Source organism: Ailuropoda melanoleuca, chromosome 1 (assembly GCF_002007445.2).
Source record: "Ailuropoda melanoleuca isolate Jingjing chromosome 1, ASM200744v2, whole genome shotgun sequence".
Classification (NCBI taxonomy): Eukaryota; Metazoa; Chordata; class Mammalia; order Carnivora; family Ursidae; genus Ailuropoda; species Ailuropoda melanoleuca.
In genome coordinates this window covers 56,278,866-56,303,262 of record NC_048218.1, presented here as the reverse complement: position 1 = coordinate 56,303,262, position 24,397 = coordinate 56,278,866, and the positions used below count along the sequence as shown (strand labels likewise).

Sequence of the window (24,397 nt, the reverse complement as noted above, 5' to 3'; positions counted from 1 at the left end):
AGAGGAAACAGGAGCATCCCCTCCCAAACCTTCCGGTGCTCATGGCTGACAAAAGAGCCCGCCTAAAAGGAATTCATTGGAGTCTGGGTAGACAGCATGAACAAGGTATATAAACAGACCTGTCCTAGGGCCTGAACAGCACTTAAAGCAGATCTTAACAGCTTAATGTCCTATCTCCTAGGAGAAAAGAAAAATGATCCCATTTAAGTGATCAGTGTGTAAACACAAGCCCTACTACCTGTCCTAAGTAGGCCCCGGGGAAGGCTGGGACTTGATTCCATCTGAAGGTAACCACTGAAAGCAATGGAGGCCTGAGAAGAACAGGAAATATGCCAGGAAGGACACCGGAGAGCAAGCACTGCTCAGTCTGCAGCATACACAGAACCACAGAAATCGCTTCTTCCCCAAACCCTCCAGAAAGGTAACAGGACTAGTCTCAGAAGTGTACTAAGACAAACAAGGGCATCCTACTTGGTGTTCACGTTGAGAAGAGCAGGGAGTATAGCTGGCAACCCCAAGTTCATGATGAGGAGTACAGGTCCCTGGGGCGGGCTTGGGGCAGAATTCAGGTCAGTTTAGCAAACCCCGGCTGGGTACCCACTAGGTGCCACACATGGACAGAGGGTACAGGCAGCCTCCCATCCTTAAACAACTTGGAACCTAGTCAATTTTCAGCTTTGACAACATCTTTCTGTTATACCAAAATTAAAATGCAACAGGGCCTCAGGGAAAGATCAAGATAAACCACAGATTTTACTAAATACAGGCGAGGAACCAGACCCACTTGTAAAGGCATTAGGCACTGACAAAAGAAATGTGTCACCCACTTGAGCACCCGCACACACACACACACTCCCTCTCTCTCTCTTTCTCGGGTCCTGCTCAGCACAGAAGGTTGGTCCTCCACTGTAGCCCCTTTCATGAGTCCCAAAAAAGTTCCCCTTTTTATCATCCACGTTCATTCCCAGCACAGTCCTAGAAGATCAAAGTACGTCAGTGAAGGTAGGAAAGAGGCTTAGAGCTAATAGAGGCCAATGAGGATCTCTTAAGCCTCAGCTTTGTCACTGTCCCTTCTCACACTGTATCATAACTTGTTTATAAGTCTCTCTTCTGGACTCATAGTAGGTACTCAACGAATCTTTGCTAAGCTGTAAAGACCTACTTTCAAGATCTTTTTCCAAGTCTGACTATTTGGTCCTTGGAGTTTGGCTCTGATGAAACCCCAAGAGTGCTCTCGCTGCAAAGCAGAGCTTGCTCGAATTGGGGAAGGTGATGCTGAGTGTCTGATATCCCTGGTTCCTATCTCCCATCAGGATGTGGTTCTTATTCAGTGGAGAAGGCAGGGCAGACACAGGTCTTTCCTGTTGTAGCCTCCAAGCAAGAGGTGGATGGGTGTGGGCTTGCCAAGGAGGAGGTGGGGAAGAAAATGCTAGGAGAAGTAGCACCCAAGGAAATGCTCTTCTGTTCAAGGCATGTCCCTTGCACCCGCTGTGTGTCAGGCAGTGGTTAGGAACCCAGCTCTGTTCCCCTAGCCAGTCCCACACTTTCCCTATGCAAGTACCAACACACTATTTTCCGTTTGCCTGGCTACTGGACCGAGGGTTCAGGGATCAGGAATGGGGAGGATATTCACAAGGGCGCTGTCAGCATCTAAAACAGTTCTAGGTATTCAGCAAATACTTGTTGAGTGACCCAATGACAACCTGAGACACAAAGGTAAAAGGTCATGGCAGAGATAAGAAAGAACTGTCATCATCTAGTCAAGGAGGGAGCTTTGCCTTAGAAGCTGGGCATTTAGGAAACTCTGGGGGTTGAAAAGACTTTGATTTACTTTGTTAGGTGACATAATCACCACCAACTCCAATTAAGCTGTCACCTGCAATCATTTTCTGTGCCCCCCACCCCGATGATTAAGCACCAGGCCCATATCCACAACCACCAAGGACTCGCAGCAGGTCTCAGGTTCTGTGACCCAGAATGAATGATGACTGGGCTGCTGCTTCTCGGTCTATCCGGCTCTAGGGTTGATTCAAGCAAATGCTGGGCAAAATCAGCTCCAATCCCCAAACACCAACACACACACACCATCCCCTAACAGGCTCATGAGTGCTGGCAGAAAATGTGAAGCACTCACATGAAATGCTAAGCCTCGGGGCGAAACTGCTGAAGTCAGGGCCAAGACAGGAGCTCAGGAGCCGGCGTTCTTTGGTTGGCAGGTGACTGCACTCTGACACTAACAGGGTCTCTCCTAGACCTTCCCGCAAGCCAGAAACCCTTACCCTGAACTTAGAAGGAACCACTTTAATGTAAGACAATAAAATCTATAGCACACAGCGATGCTGAAGAAAAAACAAATTACCTTAGTAAACCATCTAGCATAATGACTGGTACAAAGTAGTTGCTCAATAGATGACAGCCACTTATTAAATCTGAATAATTCTCATTAGGGTTACTTTTAGGAATACTTTCATTAGTCTGATCATTGTTGCAGATTTATGCCTAGTATTTCAACAAAAGAGGGTTAAGAATAGGAAGTATCTCAGGCACCAGACACCCCCACCTGCGCTGAGCCTGTGCATTCACAACCTCTAAGACAGACCTGCATCCACACACGTGTGCGTGCACGTGCGCTCACACAGCCAACATCGCCAGCTCCAGCTGGTAAGTATGCTTTAGAACCACGACAGTTTACTTTCTTTCCCATCTGACCTCATACAAACCCACTGTCTTCACCACCTCCCTGACCCCCAAATATACATATTGAGTCCGCAGCCCACCCCTGCTCTTTCTCGATTACAAAGCTCTTTTAAACCACCTAAAACTTAAAATAAATACCAATTTGGAGACCTGAAGCATGCTCCAGTCCATCAGTCTGTCAGTCCCTGCCTTCTGCTGGAAGCCCCCGACCCCACCTCCCGTCAGTTCTCCCCAACTTGTAAAGCACAATGGCCTTGGTGCAGGCCTGGCACACGCAGAGAAAACAAACACATGGAGTCTTGCCAGCTGGGTCAGGCAGCACTATTTACAGCAGGAGCAAAGCGTGGGGAATTGGAGAAGCGTGGGGAAGGGTCAGGAACAGCGGGGGTGGGGATCATTCTGGCCTGCATTCAAGCTCCAACAGCTGCAGAGAGGATCCCCTGAAGAAACACTGCCACTCCCAGGTGCAAGCCATCCTGGTAGGATTCCTACCATCGCAGCGCGGGAGGGAAACCCAGTGTCTCCCAGGGCAGACAGCCTGCTAGCTTGCTTATTCTTGTACCCCCAGCAGCGACCGCAGTGCTCAGCACACAGTAGGAGCATGATAAGCATTTGCTGATTAAAGGAAGGGATGAGCTCTTTTCTTCCTGCCTACCCCACAAGATTACACCACAGAAGGCAGAGGGAAATGGGTGGAGGACAGGTTAGCGAGGAATGCCTAAAACGGCACTTCTAAAAATCTACTGGATGTAAAAATGCGATGGCAAAATAATTTAGGGAAATGCTATGTTAAGAAAAACTAATTAGGTTTCTTTACTACAGGCCTTTTCAGAGCCTTTAATATGGTGTTATGCACCGTGAATCACCAAGAGGAGGGTAAGAGTATGCACTGAAGTCTGAACTTATTTAACCACAGGCCTGGACTTACGTGACCACAGGCCTGGACTTATTTGACCACACTACTCTTTTTTCTCAGAGTACCATTAGTGAGGAGAATTTCATCAAATACACTTTGGGAAATGTTGGTCTATGAGGTTCCTGGAGAATATCCAGCAGCTTGTAAGACAGCATGATTCCATTTTTGTTATTTAAAAAACTGCATATGATATGTGGTGTATAGCTTTTCGGAGGTCACGAAACACTTAAATGTTAACATCACTTATCTCTGAAGATTAGGGGATTTGTACTTTGTGCATTAAATGCTTCAGAAATATTCAAAGTGGTTAGCTACACAGTTATCACTTTTGTAATTAAAAAGACAAATTTGAAAAAAAACAAAACGAAACAAAAGCTGCCTCCAAACAGTATGTCATCACTGGTATTTTATCTTTCCATAGGCCTGAGGACTTCATTCCCCAACAACCCGCTGGGCCATAAAAAGGCTGCTCTTTGCCCCATTTTCATCTCTGAAGAGGTATCTGTGTCCATTCTCTAACATTCAACAACTTTGGCTTATAAGGAACATCTCCTCTAATTCCAGGACCTGCTGCTTCCATACAATATGGACAAGTGTTACGGAAAAAAATGTAAACACATTTAATATTCTGTTAGCCTTTGCAAATCTGAAATTACTCTGTTTAGTAAATTGTATAAAGTATCCATCAAGAAGTTAGTTTGCTGAAATTACCATGTTGGGCATATTAACATTTAAAGACTGACTTTTTTCCTCCTAAAGTACAAATTTCCTAATTTAACTGATTTGTAAATGTAATTAAAAGTCATCGAGATTTAATAAATACAATATACCAGGTTTTGTTGCGATATGGGATTAAGGCAGATCTTTAGAATTAGAAGAAATCATCAATCTTAGTATAAATCAAAGAAAAGAACTTGACCATTTGTTGAGACAATATACCTGAAATATCTTGTCTAACCTCTAAGCAACTCTATGAAGTAGGTGGTATTGCCATTCCCGTTTTACAGATACAGCAATTGAGGCTCAGAGAGATTAACCATCTTGCTCAAGAAAGATTTCAAAGCCACGGCTTTTCTGCTTCCCCTGACTTTGGTCTTGATGTCCTTGGTCACTCCAACCAGATAGACAATGAGCTGTTTTCCGAAGAAGGAACTGTGAAAGGCTGAAAAAACCAAAGTCAGTCTGAGTTGGAGTCATGCACTGGCTACTATGTTTTGGGAGGGACTGGTTTGGCAGATCCCACAATGCACTCTGCATTCAACTCCTAAAGCTGTGTTGTCCCCAACCCCACTCAGAGTCAGTCCTGAGGTCTGAGTGCCCAAATTCCATCCACAAGTTGGCAGCAGTGGTTTGAGTCTGGATCCAAGTTATATGCACCAGCATGCAGCAAGAGACAATAAAATTCTTCCACTTCTTAATCCGGCCTCTCTCATCTTCCTTCTGTTCTTACACAAGCACTAGATTGAAGGTTGCCAATGCCGGCCACACAGGAGAATCATCTGGGGACACTAAAACACACCAGTGCCTGGGCAGCACCTCAGACAAATACAAGCCCCACTCTGGAGGTGGGGCCAAGGCATCAGAATTTCAAAACTCTTCCCTGGAAACTGTAACACACAGCCAAGGTTGACAACCACTGGGTGTCCCTGCCATGGATTTGGGGGCCATTCTGATTAAGAATGTCCATCAGAAATGCCTTGGTTACATTGGATGCCATGGCTGGAATTGAGAATTTTGTATAAAAATGTTCCCGACTAAATTATTTTAAGGAAATTCTTCTAATTTTTAAAGCTAAAAACATTTTTTTCAATTCCAAAAACTGACTATCTTAATACATTTTAAAGAATAAAACATTTTCTTAAAGCTTCTCTCACATTTCCTCAGGTATTTTCTGGACTTTCGGATTCTAATTTTCTCCTCTTCACACAGAAATAAAAACCCAAGGAGAGGGAACCATTGCAAAGAGCGCCTACTTTTGGGGCCAAGATGACCTCTACCCTAGAAAAGGAGATTCAAACAGGTCCTGGGGCCACAGTAACCCTTGCCAGACGGGGACCATCACCACTAGTTCTGGGGCCCGGGAGGTCAGCAGAAGACAGGAAGTTCTTCAGGCACATGCACGTTTTAGTGGTTGCACATCAAAACCTGAAATGGCAGCACTGAGTCCCTTAACAAAGGCAGAACAGTCTCTAGGGCTCACAGACCACCCGGAAGTGGGACAGGTATTGACCATTGACCGGCCAAGCCTCCCACAGCCACTTAACACCACACTGGACCAGAGGGCTTCGGCTCCACGGGAACTGTCTTTTCTATGTCCCAAAGGGTTAACAGCTTAGCTTCTGGCTTCGGTCCTTCCCCAGAGAGGTCCTTTTTCATTTTGGTCCCTACCAGGGGAGGAGACAGCTCCCCACCCTGCCTTAGAGACTGGTCCCCCACCCCTCCCCCTCCCCCTCCACAGCCCGCCCACTCCAGGAATGAAGCTGCTGCTGCCCAACATATACCCAGACTGGTTTCATCTCCTTCCAAATCCATTTTGTGTCTTAACTTCTGCCAAGAACAAAAATTAAAACACTAACACACACATCATGCGTGTGTATGGGAGGGGAGGACAGGGCTGGAAGTTTAAACTGAAAAAGACCAGGCAGGGAGTGGGCGGGGCAGGTCACTGATGAAAGTCAGGGCTTGGAGAGTTGGCTGGGGTCTGCTGTGGGCCTTGGCCCACCGGGCCTGCGGCCTCTGCTGGCTACACCCAGGGTCGGATCTGCGGGGGGGTGTTTGCAGCATCCGCCCTCATGTTCCTCCGACACCCCAGTTCATATCCTTTAACGTCCCCAGCCCTGCCCAGGGGGCACAGAGCCTCAGAGCTGCCCAGCGCTGCAAAGGCTGGAAGCGGACTCCCTTCCCCACACTCGAAGGAGCCCTGTTCTTTGCCAACGCCAGAGTGAATAAAATAGCACTTGGAATGACACGCAGGCCTGGTGGTGCAGGCGGCTTGTGGGCTGTCTGTGGCCACCCAGAGAAACAGGTCTGGGGCTGGAGCCTCATTCTCAGTCCCTGCTCAGCCACACCCACAGCCTGCAGCCTCCAGAATCTGGGGGCCAGGCAGAGAGCAGCCCCAGTCCCACTCTCTCCTGTTCTCTCAGGCTGCTGCACTCTTCTTTCCTTCTTTCTAGGCAAAAGCAGGAGCCCCTTCACTCTAGAATGATGAAAGCTAACCTTTCACTCACTCAGGGTCCCCCAGGGTCCAGATAATCACCCCCTACCCAACTCTGAATCCCACCATCTACCTACTTCAGGTGAACTGCTCCCCAAATGGTGAACTAAGCACTCACGTGACTCACACCTATCCAGATGGAACCCACCCTGTCCCACAGAATCGCCTGCCTTGCAAGTCAACCAATGCTTATTGAACACCCCTTCAATACCAGGTCTTCAGAATCCAAAGACAAAGTTCAAGCTTTCTCTAAGAGCTCAGCATCTGGTAGGGGAAACACAGAAACACCTTGGAGCACCATGGAACAACTGGAAATCATACCTGAGTGCCCCAGGCTGGTGTTCTTGCCTTTCTATGCCACTGTGAGGAGGGCGGGGAGATGGGATCACACACGTCTTTTGGAAAGAGCAACCTTATGGCATCCATCCTTGTCCCATCTGGCACACAGATAGTAATGAAAACAAACCAATAATAAAAAACAAAACAAAACAAAAAACCCTTTGTCCTGATAACTGTTGAATCTGGGTGATGGGTAGATGGGGTTCATGATACTATTCTTTCTGTTTCTCTGTGTTAGAGTTTTTAAATAAACAAATAATAATAAAACTTGTTTTTTTCAAAGGATAACTAGAACATCTCAAACCTTCCCAATCCCACACTAACTTCCAGGAAACACCCCACCGCCACTCACCCCCCTACCTACCTACCTACCCAATGTTCTCTCAGTCAAGCGAAACAGCATTTTCAAAAGTAGGTTTCACTGAGCACCGAGGTTCTGATGGGGAAGGGGTGTTCTCTTTGACCTTGAAAGGCTCCCCAGTATTGCGCCAAAGAGGCAGCCCCATCTCTGAAAGGGGACTGCTGGCCATAGCCAGAGGAGACCTACAGAGCCTATCCCCCTAGCCCTCTGGTGCAGGGACTCAGAGGTAGTTGGCTGCACCCCATGCCCTCTGTTTCCTTTCTGGGGTTGCTCTGTCCGGGATGGGCCTTCCTCAGGACCCTGAGCATACCTCACCAACAACACGCCCCCAACTTCTCTGGCTGCAGAACTAACCAAGTGCAGAGGCCTTGAGGCCCAGGTGAAAGACCATCAAGAAAACTGGCTTGGACTTCCGAATCTACCACTTTTCTCTGGGCCTCCATGTCTCTACAATAGAATTCCCAACACACCATAATCGACAAGACTCTTTTTAAATAGCCAAATGCTCCAAGAATACTGGCTTAGGAAAGAATTCTAAGTCGGCAGTTTGTCTCAAACTGAAGTAATAATGACGACGACGGCACTAATGGCGAGCACCGAGCACCTGCCCAGACCAAGCCCTTCTCTAATGAGAGAATGTGATGATGCGATTTGAAGTAAAATAACCTCTTGTGTGGATTTCAGAGATATTCATAATCCAGGCCAGAAGCGTCTTGTGGGCAGTAGGCACAGAGCTCAATAATCTGTTGACTGATCGACTGAAAGGCCACTAGTTGATGGTTTTGAACATGTATGGGGGCCTATGCCATAGTGACTCAAGAGAGGCAGTCTGCGGGCATCCTGAGTCTCAAAGGGTGGCATTCTTCACACTAGAGACACAGGTCAGAACCCCCACCTTCGGCAGGGAAACACACCCATCTTGGCTGAGATGCAAAGAAACAGGTCTCTCTGCCTTTCCCCCCCTGCACACCAAGGGTATTAGTACTGGCATTTGTGTTAATTTCCGGTGTGGGGAAAATTAGTTCTGCTTGTCAAGGAGTCCATCTTAACTGGGCACACCATTCTTCTTCACTTTCTGACTTTGAAAGCACATAGACCTTAGTTAATAAGGAGCTTCCCTGTTCCGCTACCATGGAGGCTGGCTTTTTCTAAAGAGGGGAGTAGAGTGGCAGTGGGTGAAATTGGGACCCCCTGCCCTGATTTCTGTATATTGTTCTGGAAAGTACTAGATAAGATCCAGACTGCACCAGAGACTTCCTTCCACCAACACTTGCTGAAGATCCCCAGGTAGAGCAAGGCCTGTGCCTCCCTGAGCATCCCGCACTAACAGGCAACCACCTCTTGGGAGGTCCTGGCATGATCCCCACAGGATGCCATTCTCTATGCTAAAGGTGATTTTTTAAAAAATGCATTGCATTTATAAATTTATATTTTAGTAACTATAAAGGCTATTTATAAAATCAGCCTTACTGAGATTTCTTCCACACACAAATCAGGAGAAAAAAAGCCCCAAATGTTTTGTCAGATCATGTATTTATCTCTTGGTTCAGGAAAAGTTCCCCTGCTCCTAGGCACACTCTACCTGGCATGTACCTACAGGAGCTAGTCTGGGATTCTCTTTCAGGACACTCACTATACCTCCTGTGTGGACAGAATGTTAGGAGGATGACGGGTGAAGGCTGGATTTGGTAAGGATCATAGGGCCCACACTCACTTGGTTCAGCAGTTTTCTGTTGTCCGCCTCTTTGGGTAAACTGAGGCAAGGGCCAAGGCTTCCCCTGTGTTGAGGGTCAGTAATCACTGTCACAGCCTCCTCGGCTCTAAAATCAGACTCGGGAAGACAGGGGGCCTGGAGGCTACACCCTGACTCCATAACTAACCATAAAGTCAAGGACAATTTGCCTGTAGAGGGTCCTCTGAAGAGCTTGAAGATCTTTAAACACTCCATTGCAATAGTGCTGACAATGTTAGTGGCAAACCTGGGACAGGCCACTATTCGTCTCCACTTGCACTGGGGACAACTAGGCAGAGCCAATGTACGGTGACCTGGGGCCCTTTAGTGAGTCACTGATCAGGATATAGCTCGGATTGCGGACTGGGTGAAGAAGGAAAACCAGAGGACAAGGGGGTATGGACTTGGACCATCAGCATGGAACTTCCACTGTCCAAAAGCTGACTTTCCAAAGGGGCCAGAGAGTCTTCTTTCTCCTTCACACTGAACTCTGTCACACCTGGTTGGTGTCCTTCAGAGTCAGGAAGGTACCAGCTGGCCTCAGCTCTGTGTTGACTCCGAACAGGAAGCAATGGAACCTGGGGTCTAAATTTCAATCCCTGTTCCCCAGGATTGTAACTCTCTGCATCTCATACACCCACTTTCCTCAGCCCCTGGAACTTCTCAGCCTGGTTCAACCAGATGACCCACGGGACCCCATTCACGTGCACCTTCCTTCCCTTAGCTCGGGGCCTAGGTTTGAGGAACTCCCTCATTCTCCTTCCCTTTGAACATCCATCATCATCACTTACTCCCCCAGAGATTCTCCCTGTTTGGAGTGACTGGTGAGTACAGGGAATACTGAAGTTCCTGCCTCCAGCTCCCAAGGAATCCTGGCTTAAAAGGCTGACTCAGGAAAGAAGCCCTTCAGGGCAGGAAAAAATGTTCTCAGTCTCTCTGCTCCCTATCGGTCTTCCTCCCAAATGCCCACAAAACAGGCCTTGGTGCTCGCTCTCAGGGCTCAGCACAGACGCCACTGGGACCAGGACAGGGCTGACAGCAGTGACTTCAGAGGCTGGGGGACGTGTGGTTGGCCAGCAGATGTGGGTGTGAAGGAGGGCTGCCTGTCTGGGGGAAGCTCACTTCCCCACCCTCCTCCCCGGCTCCAAAGCAAGTAAAACAAACCACTGAGGAGGAAGACAAACAGCCCCATGTGCTGCTCCTGGCTCTAGTTAGGAGTGGGATGGGAAGGTCTGCACAGCTGATGCTTCCAGATGTGGAACCAGAACACAGGCAGCTCCTCACAGTCTACCAGCCTGGGCTAAACTCCAGTAGCACCAGGGCCAGGCACGTTCACTGGGAGATGATGAAGGAATGGGACTCGTGGGCTCTGGTCAAGTGGGTCTCAGCACAGGAGGGCTCTTATTCCAGACGGACATGTGCATGTGGGGAGAGGATAGGGGAAGGGGACAGAAGGCCGTGTTTAAAACTGGAAGAGACTGCCAAGTAAAAGAAGCCAACCTGGAAACACTATAGACTGTGTGATTCCAACTATAGGACAGTCGGGAAACGACAAAACTATGAAGACGATAAAACGAGCAACGGTTACCAGGGATTGGGGGAGGGAAAGAGAGAGGGCCTAATAAGTGGAGCACAGGGGGGGTTTAAGCAGAGAAACTATTATTCTGTCTGATACTGCAATGCTGAATAGTTGTTATGATGCATTTATCAAAGCCCACAGCGTGTATAATACAAGGTCAATGTAAAGCATGCACTTTAGTTAGTAACAATGTATCGATATGGGCTTATCCACCACACAACTGTTAACAAATGTGCTGCACCAACATCCAAATGATAAGGGAGAACAGGCCTGGGGTGAGGGGTATGTGGTGACTCTGTATTTTTTATTTCAAATTGCAAGAAAAAAGCTATTCATTTTTAAGATAAAAAAAAAAAAACAAAGCTGAAGGAGGAAGCTCAGGCCTTCAGCTCCCTGAGATGCCGTAGATGTTGGGTAGTATCATTTCTCAGGCACATTTGTTGTCAGCACAAGACCTCCTGGGATCTTTATCCCTATTTTTATTCTTCCTCAGCTTCTAAATCTAGAAGCAAGTCAGAGTGACTGAGATACAATTTGAAGTCAGATCTGTCCCCCTCCGGGCAGACATCCAATCGTGCTGTCCCTGTACGTAGCTGTCAGCTCTCCAGCAGCAGAGACCATCTCTGTGGCCTGCGTGCCCAGCATGGGGCCTGACCCCCCAGGCCCTCACGCGTGTGGGGAACGGAACTATTCTCGAACGTGTCACGTTCCTCATATCCCCGGCCTGTGGGTCCAAACGCGGTTCAACAGAGCTCCAATTCAACTCAGGTCACTGTGGTACCGGAAGGGAGCAGCAAAATGGATTGTCTGGGCACACCTAGGAAATCCCAGGTGAACAACTAGACTGTGGGACTCGGTGGAGTGAGAGAAGGCGCTGGGCTTCTCTGCCTCTCCTAGCCAGGCTTGGCACAGAGCGGGCATGAAGTACACACTCCACAAATTCCTCTGAAGTGACTGATGAGGAAGGGCCAGAGGAGGCATCCGTTCTTACGCTCCCCTCACAGGTGGAACGATGGGCACACCCATGCACCATCCTGAAGTCAGTCACCTTGAGGAAGAAAGAACTGGGCTGCTTCTGTCGTGGCCTAGCACACAACTCCCTGGCAATTCTGAAACACACACTCAAATATTATTAGAATTCTCTGCACCACTCTCCCACATACTCCCATATACATATACCCAGAATGCATTTTTCTTCTATAAATCCATATGTAATTATTTGATTTTAAAATTCATATTACACCTCTTTTGAAATTCAGACAAGCTCTGCAGACTAGTGAGGGGAAAAAAACTGAACACCAGTTACGTATCAGAGTCTAATCCAAGCACAGGAATGACAGTGAGGGAAAAAAAGTCCCTGGTCTCATGGATCTTTCATTCTGGAGGAAAAGCAGGCAGTAAGCAACTGGACAAATAGATACCTGTCAGCAGGTGATAACTCTGAGGGAAAATAAATTGGGCTGAAGGGGGAGAGAAGGATGAATTAATAAAGGACAGCTAGGTTCTGGTTAGTTGTGGAAGGCAAAGAAGTTGCTCAGCGAGATGGAGGGGCAGCAAGGAGGCCCGGTGGTGGTGGGGTTGGGGGGNGTGGGGGGAGGTGAGGGCAGAGCTACAGGGGGTGGGGCTGAGGGCACTGAAGGCTTTAGAATTTTCTCTGAATTAAACAGGACCCCCTGGAGAGTTCTGAGCAGAGAAGTGACCTCCTCTGGCTTCTCTGTTGGAAGCTGAAACTGACTTCTCAATGTGGACAGACTGAGGGGCAGGGAGGTCAGGGGAGTGGGGGTGGAAGCCGGCAGAACCCTGAGGAAGCTACTGCAAGAGTCCCATAGTCCCACAGTCCGACAGTCTGGGTCAGAAGTGGAGGAAGACCAGGGTGGTAAGAAGTTGCAGGATTCTACATATATTTTAAAGGTAAAGCCAATATTATTTGTCAATTTAAAGTAGAGTGCGAGAGAAAGAACAGAGTTGAAGAAGAAGCCAAGGTTTTCGGCCTCGCAGGCAGAATGGAAGATGCTGAACTGGGAAGGAGCAGAGGAGGAGGCTGCGTGGGAATTCTCTTCCTACTGACCAGGTCTGAGGACACGTCAGGGTGCGCTGGGCAGGGCTTTGTCCCACTGTGGGCTCCTCTCTGTCCCCATCTACTCACTCCTTTATCCCTGTAGAGCCTTGAGCAGTGGGGGTTCCATTGGCACAGTCTACCCCTAGTCCTCCTTCCAGCTGCCCAATCCATCAGTAAGCCTCACTTCCCGCTGCTCCTCTTTCCTCTCCTTTCCTCCCAACAGCCGCCTTCTACTGAATGCTCACGGCGTGCTTCATAAATGCATTATATGCCATTTCTTGCTTCTCTTTATAACAACCTTAAGAAATTGGGGTTTCAGAGTCTAGGTAACTAGCCCAGGGTCATATACCTAGCAACTGGCAAGGCCAGGATGCAAATCCAGGCCTTTCTGGTTCCAAAGCCCACACTTAACCAGGACGCCACGCAATCTCCAACCTGCAAGTGGCCCTGGAAATACGGCTTCCTCCTGAACCACCTTCTAGTAAGATTCGCTCCAGACACTCCCCCAGACTCCTCTGTTCTTCCTCCCTCGGGGAGAATGTTAACCAGGATTCCCGTCATGAGGTCTTTTCCTCTCCCAAATCTCGCCAGACCCTGAGACCCCCTCACTGCCTCTTCCTGCAAGAGGGAGAAAGACAGCCCGTCCGGAGCTCGGGAAGGGTTTCTGGCAGAAGGACGAACTGCCTCTAGTCCAGGCGTCTGCCCTTGGAAAACAGAGACACAACCACAGAAGCAGCTGCAGCCCATATGGCCATGCTCCAACCTCTAGCCAGCTCCCTAGCAGGTCTTGTCTCCTAACTCAGCCTGGGTGAGCACAGATGCCGGAGGACTTGGGTTTCTGAGGACAGCAGAAACATTCCGAATCAAAAGCGTTCCCTTGTGCTATCTCTCTGCATCCTAATGGTGCTCTGAACGGCAGCTTTGTGGCGATAGGGAAATAAAGGCTCAGAGAGTTTCTGTGACTCTCTCAGTTACCCAGCTAGTTGGCCACATAATTGTTTCTTAAACCCAAATGTCCTGTGTCATTCCTCGCTGCAAAGCAGCACCCCCAGGCTTCAGGCTGTCCATGCTTATTAAAGAGAAACCAGGAACTAAGGGCAGCTAGGAGTCCTCCACAGCGAAGTCTCCAGCACTGCCCTCAGCCAGGAGGGAGAGCTCTGTTCCACTCTCCTGCAGGTAACTGCCTGTAGAATTCTTCCTGCCGGCTGTCCTGGGAGTATCTGCCTGCGAGGTACCATCTCCCGCCAGTGACCTGTCTGTCAAAGCTCCTAGCTCCTTCCCCAGGCTATTTTTCTGTGCAAGCTGCCACGTCTCCTGACCAGGAAAAGTACCTGCTGGGCCAAGCACCTTCTCCCCCTCTCCCCACGGAGGGCACAGAAGGCCTGCTTGATCAGACTTGCAGAGACCTGAGGAGAAGAGGATTCAGCCAGCATCTATAGGGGACGCAGAGACTCAGACAGCCGATTCAGATGATGTATGGGGGGGAGGGGATGGAGAGGCAAGAGACGTGTTCTGAGATGAGACCCAGGTGGACGAGGCTTTCAGAGCTGTCTACTAAGCCTGACACAAGCTGTGCCACAAAGCCTGGCTTCCCTTGTGCAGCCGCCGGTCAAAACCTTCCAGCTGTGGCCCCCGTTTTCAGTTCTAGTCTCTTAAGGCAAGTCTCATAAAGGCCCCCAACAGCCCCTTACACTTGTTAGTGGCAGAAGAAACAGTCCTCCCCACCACTACCCCCCCCCCAAGCTGAGAGGACTCTTCTTAGCAGGAGAGATTGTCTGGGCATTTTTTTTTCCTGCAAAGCCTGAGTTTTGGAGTCAGCACTCTTTCGATGAAATCTTGGCTCTGCCACTTACCAGCTGTGAGGCAGAACAAGTCACTACACCTCTTTAAGCTTTGGTCCCTTATCTGCAGAACAAGATCATACTGCCCGTCTCCACAGGACTGTGGAGGGCAGTGTGGGGGGTGCAGGGGTAATACCTGCAGGCTTAGCACAAGGCCCGGCACACAGTCGGCGCTCAATAGATGGCACCTATCATTCTGCATAGCACATCACCGGAAGGATGGAGGAGGCAGGCGGGGTTGCCTCCTTGGCTCCGGGCTTTCCGGACCTCAGCCTGCCCTCCAGGTCCACAGCTGATTCCGAGTGATGGTGTGAGAACAGTAATTCTCCCCTCCCATGATGAAGGGTGCCTGCCGCCCTTGTGTGCTCACCCTCTTGAGGGAGCCTTGCCATATAAACGCAAGGCTCTGTCTATAAAATCAGGGGAATAAAAATGAACCCCTTCACAATACCGCCCTCAGCAACCTGTTCCATTTTTTTTCACCAGTGCTCAAGACCTTTGTGGTGTTTCAATGACTGGGGATTGGCTGCCAACCTTCTTGTTCCCCTTTGGGCAGGACAGCCGAGCTCCCCCACCCCCCCTCATTGTCAAAGACCACCCAGTGAAACTTGCTGGCAAGCTGCCACAGTCCAGACAGGCGAGAGCTGGGCCTAACCACCCAGCCTCCATCTCTGCAACACAAGGCTAGAGAATGAAAAGCACCTGACCGTGGGGCTTTCACCTGGAGCGGATGCAGCCTTCACGATGGCAGACCACCAGTGGTGTCAAGGAAGGGTTGCAGGTGATGGCTTGAAAGGCCTGTACATTGGAAGAGTCATTAGCATCTAACTCTTGGCTATAACACAGATTTTTATATAACTTGTTCACTACAAAACATCCATTCATAATGACAGAGGTAAACAGCCATGAATTTCCACTGCTTTATGTCGTCTCACTGTGCTGAGTGACTGCATTATGAAATCCCCCTCACGTGGACACAGGGACATAAAAAGGGAGAGCTAGCATAACACCACCGTGGGATGATAGTCATTAGAGAGCAGAAAGAGAGTCAAGTGGCAGGGATGATCTGTGAGATAATTAAGAGCAGCCTCTGCTTTCAGAGAAAAGTAATAAAGCCAGAACCCCCCAATTTTCCTCTCCAATTAACTGTGACCCATACCTAATAAACCTGCTGTGATTGTAATGTTAGGTAAACTCAGACTAGTAAAGGCACCTGGCTGGGACTAGTCTGGAAAAATACTGGCAGGGCCAGGGGAGGTGGGGGAGCACTCTATTCCAGAGTCTAATTTCAGCCCTGCCGGAGGGGGGGCTCCAAGGTGAGTCGGCTCCACAGGCCCTCTTCCTTTTACCTGTACTCCCATCCTGTGTGACAGTTACCTCTCGGCAGCCAAGGAGGTTCCTGGGAAAGTGGAGAGCCCGGCGACTTTTATCTGTCCCTACAATAAATGTCCCCTCACTGGCTATTCTGGAAAGGATTTCAGAGTTAGCAAACCTGGTGCACACAGGAGCACAAAGGGCAAATGAAACTGACAGGTAAAAAGCTGAATTCAGGCATGTTGTTTCTAAAATTCTCAGCTGAAATCTGACATGGATGAGAAAGAAAAAAAAAAATCACACATCCCTCCCCGCCCAACGCCGACAGCTATTTAGTAACTGGTTTTAGAACCCTGTCTAAGACTCAGATTTCTGAGATTCTGTATTCAATGCAGAACTTCCAGTTTTGACTTTCCTAAAATTAACAAAAGTACTCTGAACCTGCAATCTCCTGTCTCAAGAACACTTGAGCCTATCGTCTGCTGAAGAAAAGGAGGTTTTCAGGGAGAAAATAATGAACACGTACAGGCAGAGGTCAAAGAACAGTTCAGTCCTGCCAGTCCCATCTCTGCCCTTAAGACTTAGTCTGAGATACTGACTCTCCTCCCTCAAAAGCCTTTCTTAATTGACCTCGTCCAACGCTACAGTTTCCATTGAGTGCTCCTCTCCCTTCAGTGATGGGATTCTGGATGGCGTGGGCTCTGGTATTGATCCCAGGCTCACAGCAAGTACCCAATAAAAGCTTGTTGAAAGGATGAAGGCTCCAGCCAACACATACATCATCACCCTCATCTTGTCCAGTGCTGTCCAAACTCATTCTAGAGAAGAATAAACATTCCTTTGCCATACTTTCTGCTGTTCAGCTCCTTTCGAGTTATTTTCTTTATTCAACCTTACTTACCCTGGCCATATTATGCACTTTCCTGTTACCTACCAGGAGAACTAGTTGAGACTTTCCTCAACATTTTCTCTGGCAACCAAATGAGGTTGACTGTGTATTATTGGCTCTGATCTTTCTCCTATGATTTCCTCTTACTGCCCAATAATCCTGTCCCAAACATCAAAGGCCTTTGAAGATAAGGCCAAATTCACCATTAGGAAAGGAGAAATTATTTCCTAACTTTATTTCAAAAGTCGGGATGACACAGAATCCCTCTGGGTTTTGTGAGATAAACACTGCCCAGCATAGCAGATCACAAGCATTCGCTATAATACCACTGACAGAGACATAAACACAGGGCTTTCCTCACCCAAACCTAAGCAGGGCTTTTCTACAGCAGCCTCAGACTCCAAATCCCACAGTAAATGGTTTGCATCCAACATGTTGAACAGATTTGCCTCAAGGAAAGGAGGGTCCAGCCACCCTAGGGGAAAGAGGTCACCACTGACTCTAAGAGTGTCTGAACGGAACTAGAACCAATCTGTCTGGTCCAGATTCCACTCAGAGCCAGACCCTTCTAATGCTAAACGATTAGAAACACTCTGTCCTCAAGAGGCAACACAACACATGAAAAAAAAACAAAACCAAAAACAACGACTGACCCAACAGGCCAGAGGTGTCAGACTGTGGGCGGGAAACCTCACCTGCTGCTTCTATTTCATTGCCGCTACCCCCAGATGGCGTGAGTGTCGACAAGACTTCATGGGTCATGGGTTCCAGGAAGTTTGTGCTGGGGCTGGGGAAAAAGAGAAGGGTCTTATCTTTTGAACGACAAAATAAACAGTTCCAAAGTACTGGCTTTTTATAAGGTGCATTGCTATAAACCATAGTAATTCCTTATTAATACATTTTATAAATAAGAAAACAGAAAAAGCAGTTTTTCAAGATCCTGGGCTTCCTTAAATCTCCAGTTACCTGGTCCATTGTAAAAATGAAATGAACCATGGATTAAGGACAACGATTACACTGAATCTTAAAAAACCAGTACCTTTGCAACCAGCAGCCCATTTTCATCAATATTCACCAAATCTCTCTCAAGAACTCATCATTAGTGGGTCTCATGCAAAGTAAGGTGGGCTTACAGGAAAGGGGTTTGGGGTGTTAAGGCAGCAAGCAAGGAATGAACCCGGCAAAAATCAAGGGTCAGCACTAGATAGGTTCGGGCTGGAGCAGAAGACTCCTACTAAAGTAATATTATCATGAGGTGGGACAGGGCCACATGTGAGAGGGCTAGGAAATTTGGGTTGTAAACTTAGACTGTTTTGAAGCTGGGTGGTGACTTGTTTACGGGATTGATGGAAGATGGGTGGTGTGGTGATGGGTAGCCAGTGGGGAGTCTAGCCATGTGTCAGCAACAAATGTCAAGGGCATGAAGAAGCATGGTGGTAGCAGGCATGGAAAAATGGTATAGATAGATAGAAGAAGAAAAGAAGGGGCAGGAATGATGAGGCAAGCTTGGAGAGGGAGGCTAACACAATGGCAGTGGAGATACAAGGATTGATGAGTTAGTTCGGTGATTTGAGTCAGTGTGAATGGAGCCCTCAGAAGAGCCAGGGCTTCAACGCAAGTGCCCTAATCCCCACCGCAGTGCCACTTGAGATGGAGCCTCTAAACCTTACTTCCTGCCTTCCTCCTCCCCTTCTCTACCCATACCAACCCTGAGGGCTCAAAAGAGGCAAAAGCCCTATTTAGGGAGGCTTTTTGTAAACATGGATTTCTAGATTAAAAACACTCACTTCCATTCCACTCCCCCCCCGACCCCAAATATTTGATTCGGCCTCATAAATGCTGAAAATATTACATGTGAAGGCTCGAGGTGGGAGCACTCTTAGGATTTAGGTTGTTCCCAACAATAGTGAAGTAGGTTGGACACATCTGTTCTCTGTGAGTCTTTGGACAAAAATCTCTAGGTGCTTCACTGTTGACTACAAAAATGTCTATGCTTTTATCACAACTATGTGAAAAGTATGTATGCGTGTGGATGAACAAAACACGTTGTGTTATAATATGGGAATGCGGGTCATTTAAAAGGACATTTTTTAATTATTAGTAGATGTTTGTATGATAAAGAAAAATGGTGGGGGGTTGGTTGGAGAACCACCCTTTGTCTAAGAAAGCTTATTCTCCTGGGGCAAGAAAGCTCCCAGTCCAAGGTCTGATGTACTAGAAATGTTTGCTGAATTGAAGTATGGAGATGACAAGAAGTTCTAAATGATAAAGTAAACAGATTCTTTTTAATGTAACAAATCACTTTATTTCCTCTGCCTCACCAATTTCCACTTCCTTCCCTTTTCTCTTATTTCCCAAGAAAGCAGACTCTAAATGTATAATATCTTTTGGTGCCAGGTTAATACTTCCTTACTCAAGAGGACAGAAAGTACTGGACATCAATTAACTGGTGCATTTGGGTCTTCTTCAGCTTCTTCCCACTTGTTCGAAAGACAAAGAGAAAACCCCTTATTCATTAACTTCATCAGTGACTTTGTTGAAGCCTGAACCCAGGCCCCTCGGGTCTCGTGGAATACTGTGACCACCAGACTCACCTCTTGCTCTTCTTGCTTAAGACCTGGGGGTCCCTGGGGAAGTCAACTGAAATATTTAAGGAGTAAAATCCCCACTCCTTCTTAGGGAATGGAAATCACAGATAAGTTGCAGAAGAGAGCTGGGAGCCCAAACACTTGAAAGAGCACTTCAAAGAAAGGAAAATCCATTTGGAGGATGGAAAGAAACACACTCTTATCACAAGTTGGCCAACCAATCCACAGCTAAGCAGGGTCCTCTGTCCCCCACCCCTAGCTGTGGTCGGTTAAGGAACCAACCATCATGGCCTCTAGCAATCTCTCTGGAGTAAAGCCAATGTCTGTGTCTTGGGCAATTTCTCCTGAGGAAATGTCTCTTGTAATGTTACTCCTCTCAGATCTCTTGAAAGAGGATGAAAGGGACAGTGTCTGACATCTCAATCCTCAGATTTCATGGGAATAGACAGCCTCCAGTCTCCTGAAGAGCCAAAGAGAGAAATAAAGGGGGTGGGGGGTAGGCAGTGTCAGCAAAGTGGCACAGTGAAGGAACTCTTCTTTCATTTTTACCTCTCACATAAACTCACTCTAAAACTCATCTGGCAGGAAAATCCTAACTCCACTGCTGTTTCCACCCTGCCTCTGTCCCACTGACCCCAAGGTGCTTCAAGATTACCATGGGAACCTTCTGGGTTTCAATTATGAGACCATTAAAAAGTGCCAATTATAAGACCTCAGAAACGTTCCTGGGAAACCTGTTACACACCTCAAAATGGCCAAGCTCTTGCCTCAGATTCACTTAAGTTCAGAAAATAGGTCACCCAGATGTACAGGGGCCCCAGCCCCCACCTCAATCCAAAAAGACTGTGTTATAATATTGTCCACGTTGACCAGGAGGAAATGGAGATTGATTTACTGGCTGTAACAAGAGGGATGAAAAATCCATCCCAGAGCTGAGCCGTGTAGGGCCCAGTTGTGGAATAAATCAAAAACACTTGTGCACTCAATAATTTTAAAAATTACATTTATTCAACGTCCAACGTTTGCAAAGTTCTGAACAACACAGAACTAGGTGACAAAGGTGAGTCGGGTACAGGGTACTTGGAGGTGGCACAAGGGCCTGAAACCAAAGTATACTTTTCACTTAATCCACTCAAAGAGGGAACCCTGAGTCAAACACTTCTCTGAACCCATCCGAACTTGCTAAGAAGGGATGGGGGAACGGCAGAGTACCCCACCACACCCATAAAGTGCCTGTTTAGGATTGCTGGTGTGTGGTTTGGGTATTCTTAGCTCTACTGCCACATCTCTGGAAGAACACAACCACCTTTCAAGTCACCCTGCCACTGCCACCCCATCCCCCAAACAAAACTAAACAAATCCCCAGGGCTCCTTGAAGTCCTCCAAGTCCGCTGCCCCTTACCCCTCAAAATCCTCCTATCACCTGGAAGAGCTAACTAACATTTGACGTCCTGAAAGTTAAGCAAGGCCTTCACAACTCCAGCAGAAACTCTGCCTGGGCTCCTTGCCCCTCCCTACAGCCCCTTCCCACCTGTTCCTGAGGCTCATTTCCCCACCTCTCAGAGTTACACAAACAAAAACCTAAGAACACGACTCCGGGCGGATGCTGTGCGCGCGAACCGACACTTACACACTCCCTCTGGCCGCTGCCCCAACCCCACGACACCTCTGGACACCCCGCTTCAGCCTCGCCCCTTGAGCCTCCCCGCCACCCCGCTCCCCCCGCTAGGGATGCTCTTCTGGGGGCTGTTTCGGTGCCTCACGTCAGTGTTTGCCCTCTCCCCCGGAGAGGCCGGCGGGCGCAGGGCGGCTGCGGGCTTCTCCCCGCGCCCGGAGCCGGGGCACCCGTGTCAAGCTTCGGGGCAAGTTTCGGAAGCGGTCCGGGCCCTGCTTCCACCCGACAAGCTTCCGGGAACGGCCGGCCAGTCTGCGCCGCGGGGAGCCAGTCGGCGCTCCCTCGGCTTCGCCCGGCCTGCGCCTGCCTCCCGCCCTCCCCCCACAAAACCAACCCAGAAACACAACTTTTTGTGAAAAGAAAACAAACTTTCAGCGACGTGACTCACCTCTGGTGCAGCGGCTCCTGGGAAGGGCAAGCGGGGCCCGGGGGCAGGCGCGGTGAGCGCGGAGGGAGCCACACGGCACCGCGCCGCACCGACACACAACCCGCACAGTGACACCCAGGGACTCCCAAAACCGGAGAGCGGTCGCCGCGGGAGCAACAAAGGAGCCCCGGCCCGAGCAGTTGCCGGCCGGGGAGGGAGGGCGCGTGCGGGCGCGTGCGGCTGAGGCGAGCGTGAGTGTGTGTGTGTGCGCGTGTGTGTGTGTAAGCGTGAGTGTGCGTGCGCGCGCGCCGCGGCTGACACCGGCGGGCCGGGGCTCAGGGTCTCTGCGGCAGGAAGCGGGGGTCGCGGCGGCGGCGGCAGCAGGAGGACAAGGCAGGGGACGCCGCGCCCAGCGCGCCCGGTCCCTCCATACGGAAGAAGCTTNGGGAGGAGGGGGAGGAGCAAAATGGAGCAGAGAAAAAGTCTTGGAAAGGAAAGCAAGCTTGGAGGGGGGAAAAAAAACGAGTCCCCCAAACTCAGTTTTTCTCCTAACGCCCATTTTCTTTCTGTTGCGCTCTAGTCCCGCGCTCTTCCCCCCGCTTCTCTTTCCCATACCAAGAGCAATGCCCTCTGCCTCTCTCCCACACCCCTGAACCCTTATTTTCTCCCTAGCTTCACCTCTTCAACGCTATCCTTCTCTTCTCTCTCCCAGTCATTTCTCCCCAAGACTTTTCCTGACACCCCTCTCTCAACAGTCTTCTTTATTCTGCACACTATTGGCTAAAGCATTAAAAGCAAACTTCGTTATTAAACGTCCCCCTCCCCGAAGTGGGGCAGCGGTTGTCAAGAAAATGGTGAGGAAACCAGTCTCGGGGAAGCCCCGACGCCACCTACGCCGACCCACCGGGTGGGTTTGGGAGGGAGGGTTTGCCGCGTCCTGCGAGGACAGCGCCCTGCCCTGACCTCCATTCATCATCCCGGGATGGAAAAGCAGGAAAAGGGTTGGGGGGGGGGGATACTGGCCATAGAGAAAAGTTGGTTACCTCCGTGTGTGCGTGTGTGTTAAACCCTCCCTTTAGTGTTGGGCAGAAAACAATTCAGAGCAGCGGTTCTTAACCTTGAGCTGCACCAGAACCTTCAGCAGAAGCTGCTGGGCCCCGCCCCCAGTCTTCTGATTCAGCAGGGTCTGGGTTGGGCCTGAGAATTTGCATTTCTAGTAAGTTCTCAGGTGATGATGCTGCTGACCTAGGGCCAAATTGTAAAAACACTTTTATGGGGTATTGAGAAGTTAAATACTGAGTTGCTGGCAGATTGGGTCCCCTTCTTATTCTTTAGGGATAAAAGCACAGATTGTGAAGGGTCATTCAAGTCCACACCCTTATATTGGAGCCGAGGAAACCAAGACCCCAAAAGTTTAAGGCATTTGTTCAAAGTGAACTTCAAATTTGTGCCAGAGTGGGAAGGAAGCTGCCTGGGAATTGGTCAGGAAGACCAAGAGGGGGAAATGAAGTGCTGCCTCCCCTCTGTGGCAGGACAGCTGCCCTGGGAGTCAGGAAGCCACAGTGTGACTTTGAGAAAGTCACATAACCTTAACCTCTCTGGGCCTCAGTTTTGTTTTCTTTAGTTTCTCATCCATAAAAAGGACATACTTTACACTGAGTATATGTTTTTAATCGCATCTGAATCAAAAGGGGAAGCATAAACTTTGTATTCAATACATTGTACTGCTTCTTTTTCCTGTATTTGGTAATTCAGGCAGCCAGTTTTTTATTGATTTATATGGTACTTTCAATAACGTGTGCCTGGATGCTTGGGCCTGTCCTTGGGGCAAAATGAAGAAAGGGATATCCATCTTCAACAAGGTGAAAAAGACAATGAACTCCCCCTTTCAACTGCTCACCTGTACTCTTTCCTCTTCTTTCTTCTCCAGTTCCCTCCTTCCCCACTCTCCTTCTCTTGTGCTAACATTCTCTCCCAGCATTCTCCAAGACCTGCTTTTCTCCCCATATAAGGACCTTGTTATAGTCCACCTTCTTATTGTCCTCCTCCCAAGGCACAATTCAGGACTACAAGGCCTGGAATCCACCCTGAATATAGAACTCTTAATTCTCCAAGGGAATAGGGCAGCAGCCTTTCACTGCAGTGGAACACTCCCTCTCTGCAAGCCCCAAGCAGGGTATCCAGCTGTCTGTTTTTCAGAGATGACTCCAAGTAATACCATTCCCACTGGCAATGTGGGATTCCAATGCAAACACCATGCATGAAGTTCTTTGATCAATTCTTCTATGTTTCTATACATACTATTCATTGCTCAACATCTCAAAGATGTCCCTTACGCCTTCACATTGTCTTCTTCCTCAGACTTTCTCCTATGATTCTCCATTCTTGTCTTTGGGTCTCGCCCTGGGCTCTGAGTCAATGAGTCAGAGCACAACAGAAAACAAAGATCGTAGTCCCTACCAACACTATGTAGCCAGGATATAGACCCATGGCCTTATACTTCCCTCCATCCCAGGCTGTTCACCTGGCTGCTCATCTTTCCCACAGAGTTTAGACAGATCACAGCTTAATTGAGAGGGTTTAATTCTGTAGCAGCATCAAGCACATTGTTGGCACCTCAGAAGTGTTTATTGTTTTTATGGCTCTTTGTATTAACATAATTATGTTTATTATTATTGCTGCAGTAAGAACATTCTATCTCTGAACTCTCCCCCTTTGCCTGGAGCAATCTTTGTCTAATTCTCCCCTCCCCTCTCTGTTAGTTTCCCTATCCTAACCCTCCCCACCTTATATATATATAAGGTGCTTTCTGCTCCTTTCCCTTCT

The 24,397-nt window shown here is 48.6% G+C and overlaps 1 protein-coding gene across 1 annotated transcript in view; it reads right to left on the bottom strand.

Annotated features, from left to right (window-relative positions):
* Positions 1-24,397, bottom strand: part of BOC (BOC cell adhesion associated, oncogene regulated) — a 75,495-nt gene that overhangs the window by 46,971 nt on the left and 4,127 nt on the right. The window contains exons 3-4 of the mRNA XM_034669792.1: positions 17,637-17,728; positions 15,460-15,604 (exon numbers count right to left, since the gene is read on the bottom strand). Of these exons, the coding sequence (XP_034525683.1) occupies positions 15,460-15,604; positions 17,637-17,728 (237 nt within the window). The remainder of the gene's footprint in view (positions 1-15,459; positions 15,605-17,636; positions 17,729-24,397) is intronic.